Source organism: Artemia franciscana, chromosome 15 (genome assembly GCF_032884065.1).
Source record: "Artemia franciscana chromosome 15, ASM3288406v1, whole genome shotgun sequence".
NCBI classification, from domain to species: domain Eukaryota; kingdom Metazoa; phylum Arthropoda; class Branchiopoda; order Anostraca; family Artemiidae; genus Artemia; species Artemia franciscana.
Window position 1 is genome coordinate 25,676,021 of NC_088877.1, and position 15,850 is coordinate 25,691,870.

Below are 15,850 nucleotides of genomic sequence, written 5' to 3' on the forward strand. Positions count from 1 at the left end.
ATTAAAAAATCAAAAATTGGCGAAACGTTCAGGAATGAATATCATATTATATTAAACAGTAAAACTACTTTCACTAGTTCTTTTCAGTAGTCTTGTTTATTTTTGTGATTTTCTTTGTTTTTTAATTTATTGATGTTGATATTTTGACAAACTAAAACCAGCACTGTTTAAATACAATTTCTTTTTCAGTTAAATACAACTGACATTCAAGCCAGATACAGGTGTTGATTGGGACGGAAGGATAGAGGTATCGCCACAATTATTTGTAAGCCTTGGTTAACTTTAGACATATAATTTTTTGTTGTGTTTTCTTTTTCAGTTAATACACCTGACATTCAAGCCAGGTACAGGTGTTGATTGGGACGGAAGGGGATAGGTAAACTTTTGACATATAATTTTTTGTTGTGTTTTTGGTCATTTTATAACAAACAAAAAAATTTTGCTTATCCCCAAGGGTTACGCGTACTACAGTTTGAGAATCCCTGGATTAATGGAATGTTGATATTGATATTTGATGTTGATATTTTGACAGACTAAAACCACAGTGTTTAAATACAGTTTCTTTTTCAGTTAATACACCTGACATTCAAGCCAGTTACAGGTGTTGATTGGGACGGAAGGGGAAAGGTAAACTTCTGACATATAATTTTTTGTTGTGTTTTTGGTGATGTTATAACAAATAAAAACAGAGTAATTCAAATGAAAATTGTTTTATTTAAGTGCAAATGGCACCCTGGCCTTAGGGGCGTTAGTTCTACTCTTGTTTGTGGTAGTTTCTGTTTGTTTGAAGTTTGGCTTAATTGATCATTGCAATTTATATTCTTTTTGTTCCTGCTTTATTCAATGATAGTAATCTATATTAGTTTTAAATTTTAGTCACTAAATTACTTTATATTTGCTCGTCTTTCCCTAAATATAGCTGTGTACTTTTGTTTGAAACTACCCCTTTTTGGAACAAAGTTTCTTGAAAAATAAATTTCAGTAAAAACTGATTTTGAAAAATGGAATTTATAAAGAAAATCAATAAGTTAAGCAAAATAGGCTATAAATGTATAAAATAGGCACTTCTAGAGGACATCCTCAAGTGAATAACGTATGTTAACCATTAAGTTAGAAAATAATCAAAATATAGGCAAACTCAAAGATCAACAAGAAATTGTGGATCATACCAGACCATTTTCTCATAGCTTCATGCAGTGGTTCTCAAACTTATTTAGACACTATACCCCTTTTTACTTATAAAACATTTTAGGTACCACTTCTCAGTTACTGTTACTATGTAAACTATGCCAGTACTAGAGAAAAAGGGTTATTCTATTTTTTTTGTTGGCCGGCCGTGTACCCCCTAAAAATTTTTGCGTATCCCCAAGGGGTACGCGTACCACAGTTTGAGAATCCCTGCATTAATGGAATGTTAAAACCAAGACGATATCGTTACCCATAAACTTATATATTCCTCAAGGCTACACAAATCAAATAAGGTCGTGTGATAGCTGTTTAAACGTTAACGATGACAGTAAAATCCAAGCAGAATAATTGTATTCTAGTTAGAAAAAAGGTCGCTTTCTCGTAAGCTTCGGAGACTATGTTTCACGAGAAACGGCTATAATTACGCTCTTTGAAAAGACATTTAGACATAATTAATTCTCTCTGAGGTCTCAGTGTCTTAGATTCAAGGAAATAGGATTTTGGATTTCTCCAACTTCCAAAAAGGATAATTTATGGAACGAGGCGTAATATTTTTTCAAAAAAATACATATCAAAGATATAGTAGAAAGATTAACATAAATAATAACATACTGTGAACATTATCTTTCAGAAAACGTTACTGTTAATCTTGAGAATGATAAAAAAAACCACATCAACGCATTTGGGCATTTCAAAACAAAATAATTTTTTACAAGTAAAATGTTTGATAGATGCAGACGGATTTCAAGTCGAATATTTGTATTGCTTTTCTCCTGCATAACATCTCTTGTATAATACAATTGAACTTAAAAGCCATTTTTTTTTAATCGAAGTATAGAACAATATTAAAATTATAATATGAACAAAAGCTATCTTTTAGACTAGGAAGTCTGCCACTCCCTCAAACCCTTACTCTGTGCGCTAAGGCTTGACTGGGAGCTTAATTTGGATTAGAAAGCATTTTATATTGCAAAAACATAGTACTACTACTACTAACAAATCACCGCAGCACCAAGCCGCCCGAGGCCAACACAGTTACGCAAGCTCCTCCTCCATACCAATCTTTTCAAAATATCCCTCTTTTCGCCCTCTCAGGAAGTTCCCATTTCCCTTAAATCTTTCTTTCTTTATTTATTTATTTATTCATTTATTCATTTATTCATTATTACGAAAAGCGGTAATAATAACTTTATTTATTACCGCTAAACAAATAATGTTTAGTTTTATTCAAACTAAACATTTCACTGCTTAGAGAAAAAGCCAAAAATTTTGTTGCTAAGACCACGAGTTTAACACAATTAACCTTAAAAAAAAACAACAACAAAAAAAACAACATTAACATCCGTTATCAAGGTTCTCAGGAAAGATACGAAATTTTGTGTCATGTAAATGAGCAAGAGAAAGAAGGCTTGCACTGTAACACAAAGAACTATAGTCGTATTACTTTATCCTTGAAAACACTGGACCAAAACAAAGTCAACATAGGTTGGTTTTCCACCGTCAGAGCTAAATGAAATCAGTCCCCACAGTGAAATTCTCCCATAAGGTGATTGAGAAAATATGTAAAACTTGCTTGTATTTTCCATATAATTTGCTTATTTCTATATTTTCTTCAAAGTTATGACCTTTACCCGAAACAAAATTCTGCATAAGGGTCTTATCCTTCTAGTAATAACTCTTTCAGGGAGTTAAAACTACATAGTGTTTGAATACAATAGTGAATATACAAATCTTTTGATTCTCCGCAGCTAATTCTTTACTTAATCCATTCTCTGTACTTAAAAACCTCACCGTATTTACCTTATAGTGTTTATTGGACCGATTTTCAGCGGCTTGGCAGAGATCAACGTATCAGACATCATACTAGACCAGTGGCTCCCAACCGATTTGTGATTTTTAATTTTCAATATGTTACATGTATTCATCTGAAGGATTCAAAAAGCCATGGGTATTTGATAAACCAGTTTGGGATTTTTTTTTTTTAGGTGGTCCTATAGGCATGCATTATGCTACTAAAAAATATTTTTTGTATAAAACACCTTATTTTTACAATTCATGACGTTATTGTAATATGATTAAGCATTGTGTTTGCTCTTTAAATACATATGAAAGTGACGTCATTCGCATGAATTTTTTTTCTAAATTAAGGCTCTAAAGTAAAGTCAAAAAATGGATGTACTTCCTGAACATGACCAACCAAAATATTGCCGTACCCTACCAATGAGGCCTGTATCCCGTATTGCACGTATAGAATCACTGTGCACGTTTTGAATAAATTCAAATCTTGACTTAGCAAAAAGCAAACATTTACCTTATAATAGTTAAAGCATCTTCGGCCTCCTTTAAACCAAGCCTGCTTTTATCTGTCATTAGTCTCCTTTCTCCTTCGTTGCTTGACCCTCTAAAATCAGCAACAGCAACAATAATTCCCAATGAAGTTACGAGCCGATCGGTCCAATCTATTGACCATTTACTTGTAACTGCTTGAGAGCCAGGCGGACAGGAGCTGGAAAATTTTGAAGTATATAATTATAAGTGTTCAAAAGATAAAGAACCCTTTAAGTTTGCATCATATTAGGAATCCAAACTTATGGTTTGGATTGAAAATATGGTTAAAAATTATGTAAACTTATCAAAATTATGTATTATTCCAAATCCAAACTTATCCAAATTTGTGTTTCCTATTAAACTTTTAATAACAATAATTCGTATTTGGACATATACTATTTGGAGGAAACATAAGAGTTACTAATTAAAATTTTATAAAAGATAAAGAAACTGACGGAAGATTCTTCTTCAGAGAGTCTGAGATCTTGAAATGAGAACTAAGTAGCTTGGACAATTATATTCCAATACTTATAATTGACCAATACTGATAATTGAGCATTGAAATAATACAAACCTACCAGACCAAGAGAAACAAACCCCTCTTTCAAAACGGATCTTCCGGTACGCCTGCTTTATTACGACTTTTCTCTTCAGACAAAAGAGCAACGGACGATGTGTACATTTCTCAGAGCCTTCTTCAGTTTATTAAATCTTATTTCTAAATCCACCTTCACCTCGAATGATATTGAGGTTTGGTATAAGTTCTCATTGTAGCTCATCCTCTCCCGAGAATGAGCTACACCTTGGTCTGAGTTCTTAGCCTAAGCAATTGAGACGATCTATTTGTTTAGTCCCCTAAACGAAGGTATATAAGCTGTTTAACAAACTTGGGTTGATTTTTTCGTGGATTGTCGATTACGGGGCAGGCTCTTATAATAAGTTTAGAAACCGCCAAACTCTTTAGGTTCTGATTCTACTACCCAGGTTCATTAAGAATGGACTAAGAGGGTATCTAATCCTATTTGTTTGACTAATTGAAAGGTACTTTAACCAAAAAATAAAGAATAAATACAGATTTCACCCTTTTTGATGTGAAACATTTTTGTACCAAAACCCCCTTGTTCACCTAAAGTGCTTACTCTAGGACCTTGTATGACCGCGGATGCTGTCACAAGGGGGTTCCCCTATCTTTTCGTTTGCTATGCCTAAAAAGTAGATAATAATCCCAATCGCTGCACCCCTAAGCTAAACGAGTATCTTGCATATGATTCGTAGAAAAAATAAACATTCCAGCTAGAATCAAACTTTTACTCTGAACTCTAGGATTATCCAATCGTTGGAATGACTCTATGGTGGTGTAAAGAGAAGGGCTATCAATCGGAAATAAAATTAGTATAAACTATTTTGCTTACTAGGTGATGAGTATTTACAAATTGTATATAACTGGAGATACCCGGGAATCAAAATAAGAGCTAAATTAAAGCAGCTAGCCCGGAGAGGGACCGAAAGCCATTCTCTAGCCGCCATAGAGAGTGGACCCACCAATCCATAATTGTGTTTAACGACACAAACTAGCCTAAAATAATAAGAAGATTTATATGAATAAATACGACATAGTTAAACGGGCGATGCGAGTCAATCTTTATACAAATATACAAGGATTTATTTAATTACTTGTACTAGTATATTTATCTTTACAATCTTAGTACAATAAAATGCAAAGGATAGATAAGGAAATAACCCACCCCTAGAAACCTTAAACCTTCGATACACGATGATCCTTAATTGTTAGAATTGAAGTAAGAGACTATATATATATATATATATATATTATATATATATATATATATATATATATATATATATATATATATATATATATATATATATTTATATATATATATATATATATATATATAATATATATATATATAAATATATATATAAATATATATATATACAATATATAATATATATATATATATATATATATATATATATATATATATATATATATATATATATATATATATATAATATATATATATATATATATATATATATATATCTATATATATATAAAAATAAGTTGTCTGTGGATCTGTGGATCGTGGATCAGGTGACGTCACCTAAAAAAACTGGATCAGGTGACGTCAAAACTGAAAAAACTAAAAAAAGGCAAAAACTACAAAAAAAACTAAAAACTAATAAAAAAAATAAAAAAGCTAAAAAACTAAAAAAACTAAAAAAAGGCAAAAACTACAAAAAAAACTAAAAACTAATAAAAAAGCTAAAAAACTAAAAAAACTAAAAAAAGGCAAAAACTACAAAAAAAACTAAAAACTAATAAAAAAAATAAAAACGCTAAAAAACTAAAAAAACTAAAAAAACTAAAAAAAGGTAAAAAACTAAAAAAACTAAAAACTAAAAAAAAACTAAAAAAAAGGAAAAAACTGAAAAATAAGCTAAAATAAAGGTAAAAACCAATAAAAAACTAAAAAAAACTGAAAAAACTAAAAAAAGGCAAAAACTACAAAAAAAACTAAAAACTAATAAAAAAAGTAAAAAAGCTAAAAAACTAAAAAAACTAAAAAAACTAAAAAAAGGTAAAAAACTAAAAAAAAATAAAAAATAAAAAAAAATAAAAAAAGGAAAAAACTGAAAAATAAGCTAAAATAAAGGTAAAAACCAATAAAAAACTAAAAAGAAAAAAAGGAAAAAACTAAAAAAAAATTTCATCTAAAAAACTAAAAAAAAATAAAAAAGGTAAAAACTAAAAGAACTAAAAAAGAAAAAAATAAACGACGACACTCAAAGAGAAAGCGACCAGGACAAAAGGAATGTTCGATTAGCAATCAACAAAGCACCGGGACACAGGGAGTATAAATGACGACCAGGACATAAGTAAAAAAAAAAACTAACAAAACTAAAAAGAAGGTAAAAACTACAAAAAAACTAAAAAGAAAAAAAAAACTAAAAACTAATAAAAAAACTAAAAAATCTAAAAATCTAAATAAACTAAAAAAGAAAAAAAAAGGAAAAAAATAAAGGAGAAAAACAAAACTAAAAAACGAATGTATATACAGACCGGGACACCGGGATACAAATGACGACCGGGACACAGGGAATATAAATGACGACCGGGACACAGGGACACAACTACAACGGGGACACCGGGGGAAACAGGGGGATATAAATGACGACCGGGACACCGGGACAGGGAATGGTCGATTAGCAATCACCATCAACAAAGCTCAAGGGCAATCATTAGAATCATGAGGTATAGATCTGAATACAGATTGTTTTCCCATGGACCATTATATGTTGCATGTTCAAGAGTCGGTAAACCTGACAATCTATTTATATGCAAAGACAATGGGACAGCAAAGAATGTTGTATATTCGCAAGTTTTACGTAGTTAAAACCATATATATATATATATATATATATATATATATATATATATATATATATATATATATATATATATCTATATTCACAGGTGGGACATAGGGACACAACTACAATGGCGCGTAACTATTATGGCGCGTAACGACTTACGCGCGCGGGGGGGCTTGGGGGGGGCGCGAAGCGCCCCCACCAACTAGGTATATATACCAACAGCTAGGTATATATACCACCAACAGCTAGTATATATATATATATATATATATATAAATATATATATATATATATATATATATATATATATATATATATATATATATATATATATATATATATATATATATATATATATATATATATATATATATATATATATATATATATATATATATATATATATATATATATATATATATATATATATGGACCTATGGAAAGGTGATATGGGCCTGTTTTCTTTAAAGCTACGTAGGTATATTTTAATGCTTAGATTCTGGTTGAAGTTAACTAAGAGTAATGAAGATAGACTAGTAAGAGTGGCGTATGAAGAGATGTTGAAATGTGGTTTAAAAACCTCGTGGCCATGCCAAATTAAATCATTACTAGAAAAAGTAGGAATGCCTTATTTATGGAATAATGGTCTTTGCTCTCGTGATGTACCAATAAATTTAGAAAGCCAGGTACGATTTATATTAGAGAGTCAGGAAATTCAGCATTAGCAAGGGCTGGTTTTTGATTCTACAACCCTACAACATTATAATCAGGCAAAACCTAGTTTTGGGGCGGAAGTTTATTTTAAATTTAATTTACCGGCTATGATTCTACGTCGTTGGATTCAGCTTAGGGCAAATTGCTTCCAATCCAGAACTGATAGGCGGTATGTTTGTCCCCTTTGTAAAGATGATGATGAAGACTTGGATCATTTTCTCCGGAAATGCCCGGTGCTCTTGGATTTACGGGAAATTTATTTGCATGGGATTAATTTGATGCTTCCGGGTATTCTACAAAATAGTAACCCAACCACAATATTTCGAGTGGGAGTATATATAGATAAATCGTTAATAAGAAGAAAAAGTTTTATATGATTAATTTCTTTTGTAGTTAGATTAGGTACTTTTTGCGTTGAATTCTGTTTTTTTTGTGCGTGTTCGTACTGTTGTTAATTTCCTTGCTTGTTTGTTATTTATTTATATTTTTGTGGGTATATGGCCCACGGGTTTTTGAAATACACCTATCTATCTATCTATCTATCTATACAGTATATATATATATATATATATATATATATATATATATATATATATATATATATATATATATATATATATATATATATATATATATTCAAAAAAAAAAAATTGGAAAGTCAGAAAGAAATAATCTGAACATGGATGCTTATCGCTAAAGTAACTTTGGGTAAATATATTGTTGTCACGCAAACACAAAAGATACTGTTGTTAAAAGCAAAGGCGAGTTAGCGCTTTTCTCCTATAGTGTCCACGATTTGCAACAATCTTAGAGTAACCGAGCCTCAGCTTATCACTAATGTCTTTGACAGCGCGAGAACGGAGAGCATTCATAGAATCGCAAATTGTTATACCAAGCCAACGAAACGATTTAACACGAGGAATTCTAAAACCATCGCAGTATAGTGATTCTGAACAATTATTACCGTTGAAAACAAGAAACTCGCACTTGTCAATATTTAGGTACAGGCCCATTTCGCGGAAAGCAGAAGTAACTGACTTCACTGAACGGATTAGACCAGACTCAGTTTGACTAATTAGAAGGTCATCCGCATAAGCCAGATATGAGATATCAGATGGTCCTAGTAGGCACGTAGTTGATATTTTTGATAATACATTTTCAATACAAGCATTAAAAATATACGGCGAAAGAACTCCCCCTTGTCTTACACCGCAACGAACAGGGATATGACCAAAATAAGAATTATCTAATGACTTAAGGCGAAGGTAAGAATGCGAGTACCAAAAACGAAGCACGTGAATTACCGACGGATTTACTCCTCTCTGGCATAATGCTGTTCATGCTTGTGTATGAGAAATACTGTCAAATGCTTTAGACAAGTCTAGGGTTGTGAAATGAAATACGCGACGAGTGCGATGGGCATCTTTTAATAAAAAAGTCAAAGCACGGTGAGCATGCTGACAGCCTAGCCCAGATCTAAAACCAAATTGATTATCATCATTTCATATATATATATATATATATATATATATATATATATATATTTATATTTATATATATATATATATATATATATATATATATATATATATATATATATATATATATATATATATATATATATATATATACTAGCTGTTGGGGTGGCGCTTCGCGCCACCCCAACACCTAGTTGGTGGGGGCGCTTCGCGCCCCCCCAAGCCCCCCCGCGCGCGTAAGTCGTTACGCGCCATATTAGTTACGCGCCATTGTAGTTGTGTCCCTATGTCCCACCTGTGAATATAGATATATATATATATATATATATATATATATATATATATATATATATATATATATATATATATATATATATATATATATATATATATATATATATATATATATATATATATATATATATATATATATATATATATATATATATATGTTTTTAACTACGTAAAACATGCGAATATACAACATTCTTTGCTGTCCCATTGTCTGTGCATATAAATAGATTGTCAGGTTTACCGACTCTTGAACATGCAACATATAATGGTCCATGGGAAAACAATCCGTATTCAGATCTATACCTCATGATTCTAATGATTGCCCTTGAGCTTTGTTGATGGTGATTGCTAATCGACCATTCCCTGTCCCGGTGTCCCGGTCGTCATTTATATCCCCCTGTGCCCCCCGGCGTCCCCGTTGTAGTTGTGTCCCTGTGTCCCGGTCGTCATTTATATTCCCTGTGTCCTGGTCGTCATTTGTATCCCGGTGTCCCGGTCTGTATATACATTCGTTTTTTAGTTTTGTTTTTCTCCTTTATTTTTTTCCTTTTTTTTCTTTTTTAGTTTATTTAGATTTTTAGATTTTTTAGTTTTTTTATTAGTTTTTAGTTTTTTTTTTCTTTTTAGTTTTTCTGTAGTTTTTACCTTCTTTTTAGTTTTGTTAGTTTTTTTTTTTACTTATGTCCTGGTCGTCATTTATACTCCCTGTGTCCCGGTGCTTTGTTGATTGCTAATCGAACATTCCTTTTGTCCTGGTCGCTTTCTCTTTGAGTGTCGTCATTTATTTTTTTCTTTTTTAGTTCTTTTAGTTTTTACCTTCTTTTGTTTTTTATTTTTTTCCTTTATTTTTTCTTTTCTAGTTTATTTAGATTTTTAGATTTTTTAGTCTTTTTATTAGTTTTTAGTTTTTTTTTCTTTTTAGTTTTTTTGTAGTTTTTACCTTCTTTTTAGTTTTGTTAGTTTTTTTTTTACTTATGTCCTGGTCGTCATTTATACTCCCTGTGTCCCGGTGCTTTGTTGATTGCTAGTCGAACATTCCTTTTGTCCTGGTCGCTTTCTCTTTGAGTGTCGTCATTTATTTTTTTCTTTTTTAGTTCTTTTAGTTTTTACCTTTTTTAGTTTTTTTTAGTTTTTTAGATGAAAATTTTTTTTAGTTTTTTCCTTTTTTTCTTTTAAGTTTTTTATTGGTTTTTACCTTTATTTTAGCTTATTTTTCAGTTTTTTCCTTTTTTTTAGTTTTTAGTTTTTTTAGTTTTTTACCTTTTTTTGTTTTTTTTTCTTTTTAGTTTTTTTGTAGTTTTTACCTTCTTTTTAGTTTTGTTAGTTTTTTTTTTACTTATGTCCTGGTCGTCATTTATACTCCCTGTGTCCCGGTGCTTTGTTGATTGCTAATCGAACATTCCTTTTGTCCTGGTCGCTTTCTCTTTGAGTGTCGTCATTTATTTTTTTCTTTTTTAGTTCTTTTAGTTTTTACCTTTTTTAGTTTTTTTAGTTTTTTAGATGAAAATTTTTTTTAGTTTTTTCCTTTTTTTCTTTTTAGTTTTTTATTGGTTTTTACCTTTATTTTAGCTTATTTTTCAGTTTTTTCCTTTTTTTTAGTTTTTTTTTTAGTTTTCAGTTTTTTTAGTTTTTTACCTTTTTTTAGTTTTTTTTTAGTTTTTTAGCTTTTTTATTTTTTTTATTAGTTTTTAGTTTCTTTGTAGTTTTTGCCTTTTTTTTAGTTTTTTCAGTTTTTTTTTTAGTTTTTAGTTTTTTACCTTTTTTAGCCTAACCAGGATTTGAACCTGGGACCTTCATTCTCCGTTCTGCTCTCTGGATCCGTCACCTGATCCACAGATCCACAGATCCACAGATCCACAGACAACTTATTTTTATATAGATAGATATAAAGCTATATGGACAAATTGCTTTAATACCACAGTTAACTTGAGATGTTACAGCTTGGATATGATTTTTGAGTTATTAGAATTTGTTTTATACAATACTTATGTAAGATTTGGTGGTGATTTGTACAAGCAAATCCTGAGACTTCCCATGGGGGGAGGAATACCAGCCCATTTATAGCTGACTTGTTTTTAAGTCAACTAGAATATAAATATATGATGGATAAGAATAATCCAAATAATTTAAAAAATGTTTTGTCAAATAATAAAAGATATTTAGATGATATTTTGGTCTTAAATTGTAAGGATTTCATTGATATTTCTAAAAATATATATCCATCAGAGCTTACTCTTGAACCTAGTCATGGCGCTGGTCATGAAGATCATTTCTTAGATTTAAATGTAAATATTTGTGATAATAATAAATTAAGTTTTAAAATGTATAATAAAACGGATGATTTTGATTTTGAAGTGATTAGTTTCCCATTCCCTGAAAGTAATATACACTCAAATATCACATATTCTGCGTTTTTCTCACAGTTACTTCGTTATGCAAGGATTTGTAGTAATTATATTGATTTTAAAAATAGATGTAAAATCTTAAGCCAAAAATTGATATCAAGAGGTTTTTCTGCAAATAAATTAACTTGGCAATTTAAAAAGTTTAGTTTTCATTATAAAGACCTTTTAAATATATATCAAAAGAATTATCTGGAAATACTTAAAGAAATTTTTAACTAATTTCGGAGGTTCGACAAATGATGATGCAGCGCCATTTATTTTGAATTGTGTTTCTAATAGAGCGGATTTTTTTTAAAAAAATAACCACATGGTAAACATGAATTCTATAATTGTTTAGTTCATTAAATTTTTTTTTTTTTTTTTTTTTTTTTTTGCAATGTGTTGATATTTGTGATTTAGTAAATTATATCATATTTAGTTTACCTATTGTTGCTAAAAAGAGGGATATATCAACAGGATAAGCTTGTTTTGGTGTTACTTGGTTGTTTTACATTTGCTGTTTTTTTTTCATAGGCATGTATTTTGGGGGTGATACCTGACACGGGGATGCCATGGATATTCTGTGGTAGCCACAACACTTGGCTGGGTAGAGAATTTAAAGTGGCAAAACCCTATAGGCCAGTGTATTCTCCTGATGAGCCCTTGTGTTGGGTTGTTGCCTCTGAATTATTTGTCTTTATTATTTTTTCTATTGTTTGGTAAATGACGACTTATACTTATTGACGACATGACTACCTGTCCATGGATTATTTATGGTTGATTGTGTTTGGCTATGCTGTTTGACCTATGTGATTGTATGGATGAGTAGGGTTAAGGCCTCATTCAAGTGCTGGTCTATATTAATCACTAATTTAGGAAAACAGTCTTCCTTTTCTCCTTCTGTCTCTTTTTTTTTTTTTTTTTACGAGTTTGTGCTGTTGCATTGGTGATTTCTCTTTTCATGATATATATATATATATATATATATATATATATATATATATATATAGATATATATATATATATATATATATATATATATATATATATATCTTGGGACCAGGACCCCGGCAGATATGCTGGCATTGCTACCCGGCAGCCTTGTATTTTTTACTGTTTTAAAATGTAGAGTTGAGAGAAAAAGTCGAACTTTAGCATAAAGAGCGGGGCGTTGAGGAGGGAAGAGCCCCTTTCATATACGGAGTAATTTCTGTTCGTTTTAAGTTTTAATGTCGCTCCTTACTTTCAGTTAGAAAAACTTGCTTTTTTTATTTAATATATAATTAGGATGTTTATTGCCAATTTCTTTTTTGTAAGAATAAAGACTGCGTACTTACATATAAATAAGTAAAGGTCGCTTGATTATTTCATCTTCATGCAACCCGGGAGGAAACTTCAGTTTTACATGACCAGTGTATCCATTCTGCAGGTCAACTTCAAGATGTTTAATCTGAAAAAGCAGACACTGATTATAGGTCCAAACAAAAGAGAGAGAGAGAGAGAGAGAGAGAGAGAGAGAGAGAGAGAGAGAGAGAGAGAGAGAGAGAGAGAGAGAGAGAGAGAGAGAGAGAGAGAGAAAGAGAGAGAGAGAGAGAGAGAGAGAGAGAATATATATAGAGAGAGGGAAAAAGAGACAGACACTGATTGAGAGACAGAAAATTATTTGGAAAACAACAAAGTGTCTTTCGATTATTTGTTTCAAAAATTAAGTTGTCATAGCAAAAAGAATTTCGCGTAGTCAGAGACAGAGGGGAATAAGGGCTTCGAGAAAAAGGAAGGTAACCAAAGTAATATATTACGTATAGTACTTAAAAGGCATGTTCATACGAACTATTTTAGGAGGGCGAGGGGCAAATTCTGTAAAAATACAAACATTATTTAGTCTTTATAAAAAAATTGACATTACTAGGTATCGCAGAGCCTGAACTTTCAAGCGGGGGGGGGGGGTGAGAGCCTAGATCCTCACCCAACCCTCTATGTAAGTGCCTGCCTATTCTAATTAGATTACCTCAGTATCACTGCAAGGAATATTCAATTTAAACGTTATCTAATGCTAAAATAATTTAGCTAGATTAAAGTATCTTAAAAATGGTTGACATTACAAGTTAAAAACATTTATTTTGCTATCCCGCAAATATACAGTTTATATGCATTATTCCTTATAACGCCCATTAATTTGTTTCATTTACCCTCCATTCTGGTTATCGCTGGTGCAGCGTTTGAGAAAAGATTTTCTAAAAAGAACTAAATAAAAAAAGACTAGTTTATGGAATCTCTCGAAGAGTTTCTCTATCAAGTTGAATTTATTTTCCAGTTGAAACAGTAAGAAGAACACATCTTAAATTTTAATGCTCTTTCTTCGAAATTTATATTCTAAGATCTAATGTAATTGAGCCTGTAAATAAGAAACTAAACTTAAAATAACCAAGCGTATGGTTTTAAGCAACAGGCATGTATGAGAAAATAAATCATCACCCAATATGCGAGAATTCATATTTGTGGATTCATGTTGCACTACGGAATTTTCAGGGTATTTCTTAGGTTTGGTACAGACACCAAATATTTTGTTTGTTCCTTGTTAGCTTTTGTGTTACTATGTTTTTTTTTGGCGTAGCCTGACCTATCAAAAATTTTAATATCTGTAATGTTTTGTGTAAGACTCTTATCTTCACCCTTGTTACCTAATTCTTGAAAAAAAATTCTTCCTTGTATTCTATTGATGTTATTTTCCCCTCTAGAATATTTTTTTTAATCCTTTTTCTTGGAAAAAAGAAAACACTCATGGCTCGAGGGCTATTGTTTTTGCTTCGCATTTGGAATTCTGAGAAAGAGGATAAGAAATAATTTGATTTGGTCCAAGAAAAAATTTATTTACACTGTGAAGACCCCATAATATGGTGATACATTCTCTATTCAGAATTGAACTAAAACGCCCCATTATAGCTACGGCTAAGTAGTTACCTCAATAAAAATAAACCATAGAAATCACTATCGAATCAGATAAAATGGCATCTAGTCAAAAGTTAAGTTAGCTTAGCAAAGAAGTGTAAAATCAAGGGATTCATTATTCAAAATTGAACTAAACTTCCCAAATGTAGCTGCGACTAAAGAGTTACCGGATTAAAAAAAAACATAGAAATCGCTAACGAATTAGATAAAATGGTATATGGTTAAAATTTAAGTTAGCTAAGCAAATCAGTCGAAAATCAAGGGATTTGGAAAGTTTTTTCAATATAAATTTCTTTAAACTTGTGCAAAAAGAGAAAAAAAAATAACAAGAGCAACTCTCAGAGAAAAAATTTCAAAGATAAACAATTTTATTTAACTTCGTTGTATAGAGGATGGAATCTCCAAAAATTCCAAAATAGGTTAAAAGTGTAGTACTCTTTTCCTACTAGTAACTCTGACTATTGGTATTTTGACGAAGAGGGAGGCATGATCTCGATATGGAGTTTGCGATATTGTTAGTATGAAGTATGAACCTAAATCATCCATTTACTTCTCTATCTTTAAAGATTTACTAAAGACAAAAACAGAGCAAAATAAAGATGGTGAAGTACAAGTAAAAATGAAGTCTGATTCTTAGAGTTGGTTAAGTGGCAACTTGCATAGCCATATACGTCTTAAAAAATTAGGAAAAATCCAGCTGCACAATATTTAATGAAAAATGCCTCCATATGCAGTTATATAGTTTTAACACTAAGCGAACGCAATGCGGAAAATAAGGAACGGATTTGAAAAACCAGCAGAAAATGAGCGAAAGAAATATTATCACCCAGCTCTGGAAAGTCTAATTTTCCTGATTGTTGTAGTAAAAAACAAACACCGTCATTAATTGGTCGTATACTGGAAGAAAAAAGAAACAAACAGACAATCGTTGAATGAGTAAAATTATGTAAAAATGTAACCCTAGTATCTTGTTGCCAAATAGGAATTGAAAAGAAATGTAAATATCGTTGAATAGCTAAAAGTTTCAGCTAAGTATTAAAATAATTATTGTTAAAATTGTTGAACATTAAACAGTTTAGCTTGTTAGTTCACTGACTCACCTACAAGAACATC

The 15,850-nt window shown here is 30.8% G+C and overlaps 1 protein-coding gene and 1 long non-coding RNA gene across 7 annotated transcripts in view; one reads left to right on the top strand and one right to left on the bottom strand.

Annotated features, from left to right (window-relative positions):
• The window catches only part of LOC136036254 (uncharacterized), a 99,209-nt gene that overhangs the window by 77,867 nt on the left and 5,492 nt on the right, over positions 1 to 15,850 (top strand). For 3 of the 4 annotated variants that reach the window (XR_010619676.1, XR_010619675.1, XR_010619678.1), the window contains one exon: positions 190 to 2,322. This is a non-coding gene — a long non-coding RNA (uncharacterized LOC136036254). Of the gene's footprint in view, positions 1 to 189; positions 2,323 to 15,850 lie in introns of those variants that run through there. The other variant, XR_010619677.1, reaches the window with a different exon arrangement.
• The window catches only part of LOC136036251 (inactive dipeptidyl peptidase 10-like), a 209,248-nt gene that overhangs the window by 30,843 nt on the left and 162,555 nt on the right, over positions 1 to 15,850 (bottom strand). For all 3 annotated transcript variants that reach the window (XM_065718370.1, XM_065718368.1, XM_065718371.1), the window contains 2 exons: positions 13,126 to 13,238; positions 3,500 to 3,694 (listed from right to left, as the gene is read on the bottom strand). In XM_065718370.1, the coding sequence (XP_065574442.1) occupies positions 3,500 to 3,694; positions 13,126 to 13,238 (308 nt within the window). The remainder of the gene's footprint in view (positions 1 to 3,499; positions 3,695 to 13,125; positions 13,239 to 15,850) is intronic.